The 11,778-nt window shown below is 41.2% G+C and overlaps 2 protein-coding genes across 3 annotated transcripts; one reads left to right on the top strand and one right to left on the bottom strand.

Moving 5' to 3' along the window:
• Nucleotides 1-310: 310 nt before the first annotated feature.
• Nucleotides 311-4,941, bottom strand: atp6v1d (ATPase H+ transporting V1 subunit D). Its single transcript, XM_084953803.1, has 9 exons — nt 4,691-4,941; nt 2,731-2,848; nt 2,364-2,443; nt 2,207-2,274; nt 2,080-2,124; nt 1,878-1,981; nt 1,424-1,490; nt 1,237-1,315; nt 311-1,008 (listed from the first exon to the last, which is right to left on the bottom strand). The coding sequence occupies exons 1-9, from the start codon at nt 4,729-4,731 to the stop codon at nt 864-866; spliced, it is 747 nt and encodes a 248-aa protein (XP_084809929.1). The 5' UTR covers nt 4,732-4,941; the 3' UTR covers nt 311-863.
• A 577-nt stretch (nt 4,942-5,518) lies between these two features.
• Nucleotides 5,519-11,259, top strand: eif2s1b (eukaryotic translation initiation factor 2, subunit 1 alpha b). 2 transcript variants are annotated; one of them, XM_084954024.1, is made up of 8 exons: nt 5,519-5,706; nt 8,193-8,435; nt 9,388-9,467; nt 9,707-9,858; nt 9,947-10,053; nt 10,136-10,233; nt 10,323-10,466; nt 10,565-11,259. In XM_084954024.1, exons 2-8 carry the CDS (start codon nt 8,195-8,197, stop codon nt 10,688-10,690), a joined length of 948 nt encoding a protein of 315 aa, XP_084810150.1. In that variant the 5' UTR covers nt 5,519-5,706; nt 8,193-8,194; the 3' UTR covers nt 10,691-11,259. The 2 variants fall into 2 exon arrangements, with proteins under 2 accessions (XP_084810150.1, XP_084810151.1); XM_084954025.1 differs by lacking the exon at nt 5,519-5,706 and adding an exon at nt 5,764-5,947.
• Nucleotides 11,260-11,778: the final 519 nt, after the last annotated feature.

Genomic DNA, 11,778 nt, shown 5'->3' with positions numbered 1-11,778 from the left:
TGCAGTTAAAAACATTTTTCAACACAGTGTTAATGTGTCTAAATCTACTGTGGTGCCACTCTTGCCAGAGCCACTGGGTAACTAACATAAGTTCCTTATTCAGTTTCTCCTCTCACTTAAATGGGGTGTATCCAATAGTGAGAACACCTCTGAAATGGATCTCCTTTGAAAAAAGATAGCATTTAATTTTGCTTAAACACACTATAATTTGCACTTGATTAAAGGTTTTGAAGCCGTCTCTTAGCAGTCTTCACATATGGAACTTAAAATGTTTTCCCTTCAGTGGGGGAAAAAGAAATTCAATCAGTGGTTGAATATTTAGAACATCTTTATTTGGATGAAGTATTGGGCTGTTTTGACTTGCACATCACATTTTACAACAGGGTCACATTGGGGCTTCTGGTGAAATGGTAAACAGCCTCCAGTGAGGTAACAGGAACCGCACGATATGAAGTGAGCAGCAGGACGAGTCTCCACGGCGCACACTCGCGCCCTCTGAAATCCACAACCACTTTAAGCTGTACAGCATGCAATGCCTCTATATATGATAAAACTTGAATATCTACAAGGTGATCAGTCACACGGGACGCTTCTTTATCATCACTTGCACACCATGTGTAAACATATTCATTGTAATATTTGCTTAATTTGTTAGAGACTGCTTTGGTCTCACTTGTGTATTATACCGAACAGCACTTTGATCCCTGTACACATCTGGAAACACTCAGAACTAATCATCACGACGTGGACACAAAAAAAAAGAAAGAAACAACTTTCATCGCTGACGTAAAGACACGCAGACGTGGCCAGAGAGGCACAGAATAAATAAAAGGATTAGTGAAGTCGGTGGCCTGTAATGTTCCTCACTCAAACAGCAGATCTTCATCCGCCTCCTCTGTCAGCATGTTGGCGGGCTCAGCGATGGGTCCCAGAGCAGCTAAACGGGCGGCTATTTCCAACTCCGTCCTTTCCCTTAGCTGCTTCTTCTTCTCTTGGATCTTCTTCAGTCTGGCAAAGCAGACAGCAGAGAACATTCTGTGTTATAACCAAAAATTGAGGATTGGGCAGTCTGGTTTTGGACTTAAGTTGCTGGGGTAGTGACAGAATGAATTCGGAGCTGTGGACAGCCAGTTGTAACAAGAATATCTAATAAACATGCAAAAAGATGCCTCCTGATAAGTTTTTTTTAGGTTTATGCACTAAAACCTTCACGAGGCAGACAGAAAACATCATCACCTGTAAAACTCCTCTCGCTCCCTCTCATCCAGCTCTGTGATGATGTAGGTGAGGGTGCGATCAATCCTGGGAATGATCACTGCAAAGCAGATTCAAAATGATTTTAGCTGCACCAACCCTTTTTTTTATTTAAAAAATAAATAAATGTATTAATAAAAGGTTGCAGTTGAATGTTACGTGTGTTTACCGTGCTCGATGGCGTTCACGCGGCGGTTGGTGATCTTTATGGCTTCATCCAGAGTGACAAAAGATGTCTGCAAACCAAAATTGAGCAATATTTTCCACTTAAACTTCAGCTTTTCTAGCGTATAGATTACATTTTATCTGCATCTGTAATCCACACAGACTCAGTGTAACGAATGTATCCTTTGTGGAAATGTTGTAGTGATATGCCACACAGCAGGAATACACAAACTATAGCGGGAGATGCTACCCCTTTGTTTTCATGAGTTGTTTTGGTCATTTAGGATGTGAGCCTTTGATTATACATTCACATTGTGCACAGTTACATTTGAGATCATCAATACAATTTCAGTTTCAATGAGGGACGTTACATTGTGCCTTTTTCAATGATAATACCATTGGGAAAAAAATCACCCTAACTATAAAGCATGCTTTTAATATGTAACAGCGCCTCCTACCTGTAAGGAGGCCAACTCCACAAGCAGCTCCACAGCTCTGGCATAGTTCCTCTTCAACCTTGAGAGCTGCTCTCCTCCTCTCGCCAAACCGGTGAGCTCATAACCTGACAGACACAAACACATCGTGGGGTGAGCGCTCTCTGCGATTCCCTTCAAACCCGATGTAGAGTTACACCAAACTCAGACGTGTGACTGGACTTACTGTCTCCGCCTTCTTGGTAGTGTTCGAATACTGGAAGGGTGACACCTAAAAGAAGAAAAGCAGCAGATATTTTAAACAAAACAAAACAAAAAATGATTAAAAATGAGAAAATATTTTTGATGCTAACCTGCCACATTATCTTTCTTGGCTCTGACCTTCACCTGGGCTTTGTTAACATTCTGGATTACAGTTGTGCTGTAGGCCAAAAACAACAGATGGAAGTTGTTTGTGTATCTGCACCAGAACATAACATCACGTCGCTGACACGTTATTCTCATTCTTACCTGAAGTCTCCTGCAGCAAATTTAGCTTCAGCCAATGAGAAGGCAGCCTCCCTCATCACCTCTCCCATCTTGGTTTTAGTCTAAAAGTATAAATAAACACACCTTTGGGAAACATGTAGCTGAAATCCTTCAGGAAGATTTTATTTCATGAGGTTTTGATTCAGACTGGCTGTAATTTGTTAGTTTATAACAATGAAGGTACCCAATTAATTACTATAGAAACACCTCTTAGTATCAGATTAATTGAGCATTATCATGAGCTACAGCCTCCAACCAAAGAGCATGATGTATGAATAAAGTATTTATTCCATCATCTGTTCTTTCAGACCACATTAGGACCAAAAACGAAGGCTCATTTTAAACTGACTTCAATAATTTTGCGAAGGATCTGACGGAAGCGCATGGAGAGGGCATCGGACTTCTTCTTGAGCAGGTTGCGGCCGGTCTGTGCTCCCTTCATCCGAGCCTTCATGATGGTCTGAGCCCTGCAAATCCAGAGAAAACCCACATATTTTTAACACTCTATTTGAATCAGATGGTTAAATTAGGGGTAAAATGACACAACCAAGTTTCATTCATTTCATCTCCTTGTCATGTTTTCACTCAGACCTTAGGCCATCCCAAGGTCTCTGTCTCTCTTCTCTGGTAGTTGATACCCTCACCCCAGTTTTTTTTTTTTTTTTAACCGGCAGATTTTCCTCTTTTCTCTCTCGACCTCTATGCTTGTTAAAGCTCTTTTTTTTTAATGGATTTGCTTCTTATTTTCCCCATTTCATCATTTTATGTCATATACTGGTTCAATGGGTCATCTCTGAAGGACAGGAACAGCCTTAATAGCATTATTAAAGTCTTATACTCCAAGAGTACCAAGTCCAAAGAAACGTGTAGTTCAGAAAGAAAAGGGTCTTATTAATCAAGGTGGCCACATTCTCTCTAGTGAGTTTATTTCAATGCCCTCAGGTCAGGGCTATCCTGCGCCCACGAAGAGAAAAAACCACTACTGAAACTCCTCTGTTCCCTCTTCTACCAGGCTACTAAATGCTGATTGTCAAGAGTAGTAGTTTGTTCTGGAGCTCCAGTGTGGTTCACTGGTTTTAGCAGGCAAACCTGTATATTATAGGGCTATAGTGTGGAGGCCTGGGTTCTAATTCATCCAGCCATTTGCTAGCTTACCTTAAAAAAGAATAAGTAGTCGTATCTGTTCTTCTCTTTCATCTAGCTAATATATAAGTCCATGTGTTGTAGTTTTGGTGGGAGACCTTACAATGAGCTGCTGACAAGTTGAATTTTATCTGCTAAATGACTAAGTAGTTGTAACTCACTTGTTATTGACTGTTCATTGACTTTTCATTTAAATTATCATGGGCGATAACTTTCAATTTTAATAAAGGCTGAATAAAATTTTCCAAATCAGAATCTTTCCCCAGCTCTTTCCAGACTTGAGCAGGTGACTCATATGCTGCCTTAGGCCTGTGTTGGAATTTAACATGGCTCCATAGTGTAAAGGTTAGAGATCCCTGGATTAAGACCAGTTAAATATGGGGATCCATCTTCTGTGGATCCCTCTTTGTGAATAACGGAGCAGCCGAAAATATACAGCCATCAACATTCAAGCCCACTTTTGTGTCACATTACTCACAGATTGTTACATGTTAGATTGTTAACGATGTCATCTTGATCGTCTATAATATAAATTTACTTTGTTGCTCTATGCTGTACAACATCTGCTGAATCCCTTCCCATCGTGGAAGAGAGATCCCATTAATTTTCCTGAGATTTCTTCTGTTTTTCACCATTTCAGAATTTTAGAAATTTTCAGAAATTTCAGATTTTTTTTTCAGGAGGAGATCTTATCTGAACCAAGAGTCTACGGACAGAAGGTGTCACATGCTGTAATTTGTGTAATAGCGTTATTTTTAAAACAAGGTAAGGAACAACACAATCTGCACCACTCCTCTACATACACAGCTCACTGATATTTGCACCAAGGACCTGATAAAAGGGTCAAACCTCGGTGTTTTACAGTTTCAGTAGTCCTAAATGTAATATAACTGGAAGCAGGTGAGATTAGATTAAAATGAAGTCTCTCCGACTGACAGCTCACACTTGGATAATGTTAGAAATATCACATGACAGCAGCAGGATTCTTCCTCTTTTAAACGGTAACCTTGGCACAAAACAAAACGGCGATCCCTGCTTTTCAAATGCATGCAGAAAATTATCCACAACTTTCATATATAAAAGCAAATATGTCAACAAAACAGTGGTATATGAGCTTTAACGAAGCTACATTGCTTTAGCAACTAGCCATCGCACAAGCTTCTTACATTCTGGAGGGGAATATGTCGATCCTGTCTTTTCCAGACATCTTTCCGTTTTTTGTCGATTACTGCGATTTTCAGTTCACTCCCGCTTCCCTAAATCAACACTACAACTTTAGCTCTTATCCTGAATTATTAATCTAGACATATAACAGCTAAAATCTTGCTCTTCGTGTAGGATTAGAAGAGCAGATCGAGTTGACGGTCGTGATCTTGTCGGCGATGATCAGCTGGCCCTCCGCGTCATGTGACCAAAGAACCAAACTCGTTCCGCACATGCGCGCGTGTGGAAGGTCCCAGTGTTGCCAACTTAGCGACTTTGTCGCTATATTTAGCGAGTTTTCAGACCCCTTAGCGACTCTTTTTCTGAAAAAAGTCGCTAAAAAAAGACGTGAAAGCGCGTATCGCTTTTACTCTCAACAAGCAGCGGGTGCTGTAACGCAGTCAGTTCTTATTTTACTCTTATGCTGTTTTGTGGATCACAAGGTTTAAAACTACTTATAAACACACACACACAAAGTAACTCCACCAGAGTGCCTATTTCGGGTCACTTTTGCCGGTCCAAGCCCGGGTAAAGGAGCAGGGTTGGAATTGTGACATTAAAAAAAAACAATAATTGCTAAAAGAAATTTAATTTGTAGTTCTAAATAAACTCTAAATGCATTTAGGACGTTTTTTACTCACTTTATGTCTCTTCCACGATGTTATTTCTCTCTCCAACAACATAGGTTACAATTACATTAGCATGACCAATTATGCAAATTAGGCGATGACGTCATTTAGCGACTTCTAGCGACTTTTAGGACAGCCAATAGCGATTTTCCTTACTGAGGAGTTGGCAACACTGGAAGGTCCCTACGATCTTTTCCGGGTCGACAAATTAGCACACCCATGAATGTGAGCTAGCGGGCCCGAGTTACTCATTAAAAAAAACAAAACACCAGAAAGAAAACCGAATCTGACATTTAAACAAAGTCAGCACGGAACATTCAGGCGCGTCGTTCTGTAACCTTATGACACAGGTGAGTTTGTTTTATGAAGATGTCGTTTGGCGGGGACTGGGGAACGATCGGAACTGGCAGATAGCCGGCTAACAGCTTAGCCTGCGTGTGCCGCATGTGAGCTGGGCACCGGGTTATTAGCTGGGAAGCTAACTGATGTTGAAAGAAAGCGTTTCTGCGATTGAATGAACATTCTTCTCGTGGTTTTAAATGTGATAACTAGGAAGTCATACAGTCGCTGGTAACACGTACTAAATATTTGGTAAGCAGCTTTTTGTGTCCATATTTTGTCGCCGATTCTCTCTTTTAAACAGTAAGTGATTTTTCTGCGATGATGATGCGTTACATCAGTCACAGCAACAGGGGAAAAAGACAAATGGCAGAAGTTTGTTTCATTTCCCTGCTTTTATTTTATGTCCTGAATATTTTTATAAGCTAAACCTGGGCATTGGATTTATGTTCGGTGGGAAAACAGAGAAACACAGATAAGTGGCTCCATTCAAACGGCCTGGGACTTTTCGTTTAATATTGAAGGTATCTCTACTATTTTGTCCACAACTTTCTTGATAGTAGACTAAGGATTAGAGAGAAAACATCTGTATGGCCAAAGTCTTTTTTACAGGTTAAAGCCTCTAAAAATGACCACAGCTAATATTTTAAAATCTGAGTAAAATAGAAAAAGTGATATTTTTCATTACAGTGTTCTTCCATAAAGGAATGTCTTTACTGGTAGCTGAGTTCACTTCATGAACAGGCACTGCAGTGTATAGTTGAAATACTCTGATGTAGAAAGGGATTGATGTTAATTGGCTGACTGCAGCATTTTACACCCAACAGATTGTTATTCAAACTCAGAGTACTTGTGGTTGCTGACATTGTGTCCCAGTTGCCTGTCTGTGGCCTGAATACCCATGATGTCACATCAAGGTGGTTATCATCTTGATGTGATATCAACTCTCAAAGAAATGGACTAGCCATATACTAGCCCAGATAGTGGGTCCTGGAAGATGAGCTGACTCTGACCCACCAAAGAGGCATGGTATTTGTAAATGGCCTGTATTTGTATAGCGCTTTACTAGTCCCGAAGGACCCCAAAGCGCTTTACACATTCAGTCATCCACACATTCACATACTGGACTATCACTAGAAGATGAGTTATATGTAAATGTTAAACAGAAGCAGAAGATACAATATCTAGAGTCTTAAAGACAACAATCAGGAGTGATGAGATCAAAGATTGGGAAAACAAAGGTGATAGGATCTAAGGGTCAAACACTCCAGTGGGTAGGCTGCTGTCCTCAGGTTACAGGGACAACAGGATGTTGAAAGCAAAAGATTTGGGGAATAGCAAGTCTGTCCCCTTATTTGTCATCTCAATCTAGCTACAGGTGCGGTTACATGAGAGAGCTGGCATTAGCAGCATCCAATCAGTCATAAACCTGGATAAGCCTACTGGCAGCAGGGATGTTGATTTTAAAGAGGAGAAAACTGTGATATTAGAAGAATATAAAGTGGTCATACACATAATACAGGCCGAAAGCAGCATGGCTGCTGCAGACCAGTCAGCGGTATGAGTGTTTGTAACAGAAAAATGTTCAGGAGATCTTGAATGGAATGATGACGCTGTTTCAAGGAGAGTTTGTTTGGTCATTAGGCAGTGATTTCATACAAGCTAATCTAGAAGTTAACACGGTGATGTGCCCTGGTAGCAAGGGATTTGTGCTTCTGTGTTGAAAGTCTATGTTGTAACCTGACATGTAATTAGACATCGTGGGGACGCAGCCCGCAACTATTACGATTGTTCTGTATTTTTGAGTCCTCTTGTGCATTTCTGTCCACTTTTTCACAGCATAGTTTGTATTTTATTAGTGAGAGAATAATAATCATTGGCTCTATAATTTGTGGCTGACCCCACATATAAAACACTGATTCACAACCATTAAGTAATTAACACGTAATAGACCATGCACAAGCATGAATGGGTCATGGGTCCTTTACTTAGGTTACGTTGTAGGTGCTGTAGGTGACTGCTCCCTTTAGGGGTCACCACACCAGATCCTCTCATTCTGTCTCTAGCATCTGCTCTGTCACGTGCTCTGCATGTCTCTTTCACTACATCTAAAAGGAGGATTGTCAGGGGGATGGTGTGACAGATTATTCACAAATTACTATGATTGAGATTAAAAAAGACAAAGAAAAGCAGAATGAAATCATTTATACATGGTTCTCTGCTAATTTAATGTTGAGCTTTGATTGTGTTTAGTTGTGGGACTTGTTTTTAAACAACCTTTGGTGAAAACTGAAGCAGTGGAGGCAGAGATGCTAGTTACAAGTTATTGACTATTTTTTATTAACTAGAATAAAAACTGTATTTATTAGTACCGAAACACCAAGTTACAGGCCGAGCAGTACTTTTCACAGTGTTTAAAACTGCAAAGTGAAGATTTGTGCCATGACTTGCAGACGTTAAGCTCCCCCTGTCTTCTTAACTGTTTCTGACCTCACAGCAATGCCGGGGCTCAGCTGTCGATTTTACCAGCACCGGTTCCCAGAGGTGGAGGATGTCGTGATGGTGAACGTGAGGTCCATCGCTGAGATGGGCGCCTACGTCAGCCTTTTGGAGTACAACAACATCGAGGGCATGATCCTCTTGAGCGAGCTGTCGCGTCGACGTATCCGCTCCATCAACAAGCTCATCCGCATAGGCCGCAACGAGTGCGTGGTCGTCATCCGAGTAGACAAAGAGAAGGGTGAGTGTAGACTAGTATAGTTGAAACTGGCGGTGTGTCGGATCTGCAGTGCAGTGGTGGAATAAAAACCATATGAAATGAGATCTTTTTGTGTGGTCCACATTTCCTTTTTTGAATTGAAGCTTGAGGTGTTATTCTGTGACATCAGGTGGACTGAGACAGGCTGTGGTTGGTAATATGATCAATAACTTGCATTATGTTATAGCGTTCACCAGTTTAATGTCAGGACAGTCTCACATGACACACAGAATATCTCATTTGGAATAATTAAAGGGGACCTAATGAGGTCACCATATGTATGAGTAATTCCTAAAGCTCAGGCTTCAGGCTGCTTTTTAATGCACCATTTCAGACCCTTCTTGTGCTTTCGGCTCTGTATGATGTCACTAAGAGGTGATATCTTTATCTGTTCAACAGTTCTGTGGGAACTGCAGCTCCACCCACCAGCGGCAGCGCAATCAGATGCAAGTTTGCCTTAAACAGCTTGTTTGAGAGAGTGGGTGAACTGAGGCTCATTATAAGATGAATGAAGATGATGATTTTTGAGTTTATAACACATTGGCATATTTCATACATTCAAAAAAAGAAGAAGAAGAAAAACATGAAACATGAATTAAGCATGACCACTTTGAACTGAGATACTGAACTGGACATTTTCTGCTAATCGCAAAATATGCAGCTCATCTGACTCGTATTACGTGACTATTTTCTTTATATAGATAGATAGTTGTGCAGATTTGACCTGTGATCCATGTACCGACACTCGAGTAGAGACACAGGATGGAAATGCAAAGGTGGAAATGAGGAAATAAAGACGAGCACATTTTGAAACTTAGACCAGCAAGTGGCCATCGAATCCCTCCCTGTTAGTTAATCGTATCATTCCTAATTGTAAGAAACTACTTGCTGCACTAAAACAGCTTTTTTTGCATTCCTTCTGTTTTCTTCTCAGGATACATTGATTTATCAAAAAGAAGAGTTTCGCCAGAGGAGGCCATCAAGTGTGAGGATAAATTCACCAAATCTAAAACTGTAAGTTGGTCAAAGGCTTTTTATCTGTCTCGGTCATTTTGGTGCAAGTTGTCCAGCCTGGAGAGGACTTCCTTGTAGTAGATGGAACTTGCCTTTGAGCCTTGTTGTGGTCAAAGTAGTGGTCATTTGGTTCAGGTGTTCATTATAATATTGTGAGACAAGTGAGACATGTATTTGTAAGAAATTGTAAACGTCTATCTTGTTTGTTTGCGCTGAGCTGATTTTGAAAGTGCTTGCAGGTTTACAGCATCCTGCGACACGTGGCAGAGGTGTTGGAGTACAGTAAGGACGAGCAGCTAGAGAGCTTGTACCAGCGCACCGCATGGGTCTTCGACGAGAAATACAAGCGGCCAGGATACGGCGCTTACGATGTCTTCAAACAGGCTGTATCGTAAGTTCTCATTTCAGCACCTCTTATTAAAATGAAACACAGGTTGTTCAGTGTGTGCACACATTTACATTTTGATGGCTTTCTGCAGAGATCCTGCTATTCTGGATGGCCTGGATTTAACAGAGGAGGAGAGGAATGTGTTGATTGATAACATCAACAGGCGACTCACTCCACAGGCTGTCAAAATCAGAGCAGGTGACTGTTTACTCACAGTGTTTCTCAGTTGGACTTAGGAATAAATTAGAAATGTGAAGATAACCTCCTCTACCTCGTGCAGACATTGAAGTGGCGTGCTATGGTTACGAGGGGATCGACGCCGTGAAAGAAGCTCTGAGGGCTGGGCTGGGCTGCTCCACAGAGGCCATGCCCATCAAGGTAATCCTTCTCTCTTCCATCAAGAATTAAAAAGTCTCTAGCTGTAGGCTCTACTTGGCTCCCTCTCTCATGGCGTTTACCTTCTACAGATCAACCTGATCGCTCCCCCTCGCTATGTGATGACGACGACCACCCTAGAGCGCACAGAGGGCCTCTCTGTCCTCAACCAGGCCATGGCTGCTATCAAGGAGAAGATTGAAGAGAAGAGGGGCGTGTTTAATATCCAGATGGAGGTGAATGATTTCTTTTTTTTCTTTTTCATGATCATGTTTGTCTTTAGCTCATCTGGCCAAAGGATCAATATGCTTAAACTGTAAACTTTGTCCTCCAGCCTAAGGTGGTGACGGACACGGATGAGACGGAGCTTGCCCGGCAGCTGGAGAGGTTAGAGCGCGAGAACGCTGAGGTGGATGGAGACGACGACGCTGAGGAGATGGAGGCCAAAGCAGAGGACTAAGAGTCGGTCCTCTTTGGAAAGCTGGTGGGGAGAAAAGCATCAAAGGAGGAAAGAAGAAAAAGAAACGTGGACAGACCTGGCCTCAGTCACCCAGTCCAACAGATGTTAACTTTCACATTGCAACCATTAACTGGTGTTACTATTTTTATTGGCAACATCCCAGTTTGTTCAAGAGAGGTTTGTCTCAGGAGAAGGTAACTGAAACGTGGTCTTTTTAACCAGACACGGACACAAGGATGGTTAAATTACAAGTTAAACATCACTTATAGTTTTTATTTTAAAGTACCCCCATTTGATTAAATAACTCTAAAACAAGAAAAGCTGTTTTCAAGCTGTGGCCTTTCATTTTACCTCTTGCTTTAAGAGCCCGGTGTCTTCAGTATCCACGCCGCTTTATCTCCGGCTGCTCGCTGGATGTGACTGACTGAAGGGGAAACGCATATGCTTCGTCTGTCTCTACACCGGCCAGCGGTGACTTTATGTGCTGATTCTCTTCCAGTTAAAGGGTTTTTACTGGCTCTTGTTTAGCTCCCATCGTATCAATAAAGATCTGGAAGTTTTGATCTCAATGCCTTTTTGTCAGTTTAATTAAATTGTTCCACCAACAAGAAATAACATTTATTCTCCCAAAAAGCAGCAATTATTATTGGATGAATTAAAGGTAAATCCTGTTGGTTACTCTCGCCTTTTTTTTGTTTTGTTTTTTTCAAATGGAGAGATTGTAATGAAGCCAACTGGAGATAGGTTTGACTGTATATCAGTGTATGAATGCCAAAACCCCTCAACATTGATTTAATATTCAGAAAACTTAGATCTCAGACTGCTTATGTGGAGGGAACTGGAGGTAATTTTCTTTTCTAAATTAGGAGACTTGTTACAAACTCATTGCTTTAAGTTTCTTGCATTTTAGTTTGAAACTTTAAGCCCCTATGGTTTATTATTCATTCTGCTCATTAGGAGTTAGTTGAATTCTGATACAGGCAGCACAGTGGTTAGCACTGTTGCCTCACAGTAAGAAGGTCCTGAGTTCAACTCCACCATCAGGCTGGGATCTTTCTGTATAGAGTTTGCATGAGTTCTCTGGCTTC

This window comes from Perissodus microlepis, chromosome 15 (genome assembly GCF_051167445.1).
Source record: "Perissodus microlepis isolate ML-2025 ecotype Zambia chromosome 15, ASM5116744v1, whole genome shotgun sequence".
NCBI lineage: Eukaryota > Metazoa > Chordata > Actinopteri > Cichliformes > Cichlidae > Perissodus > Perissodus microlepis.
Note: the sequence above shows the minus strand (reverse complement) of the source record. Positions and strands in the feature narration are given on the sequence as shown.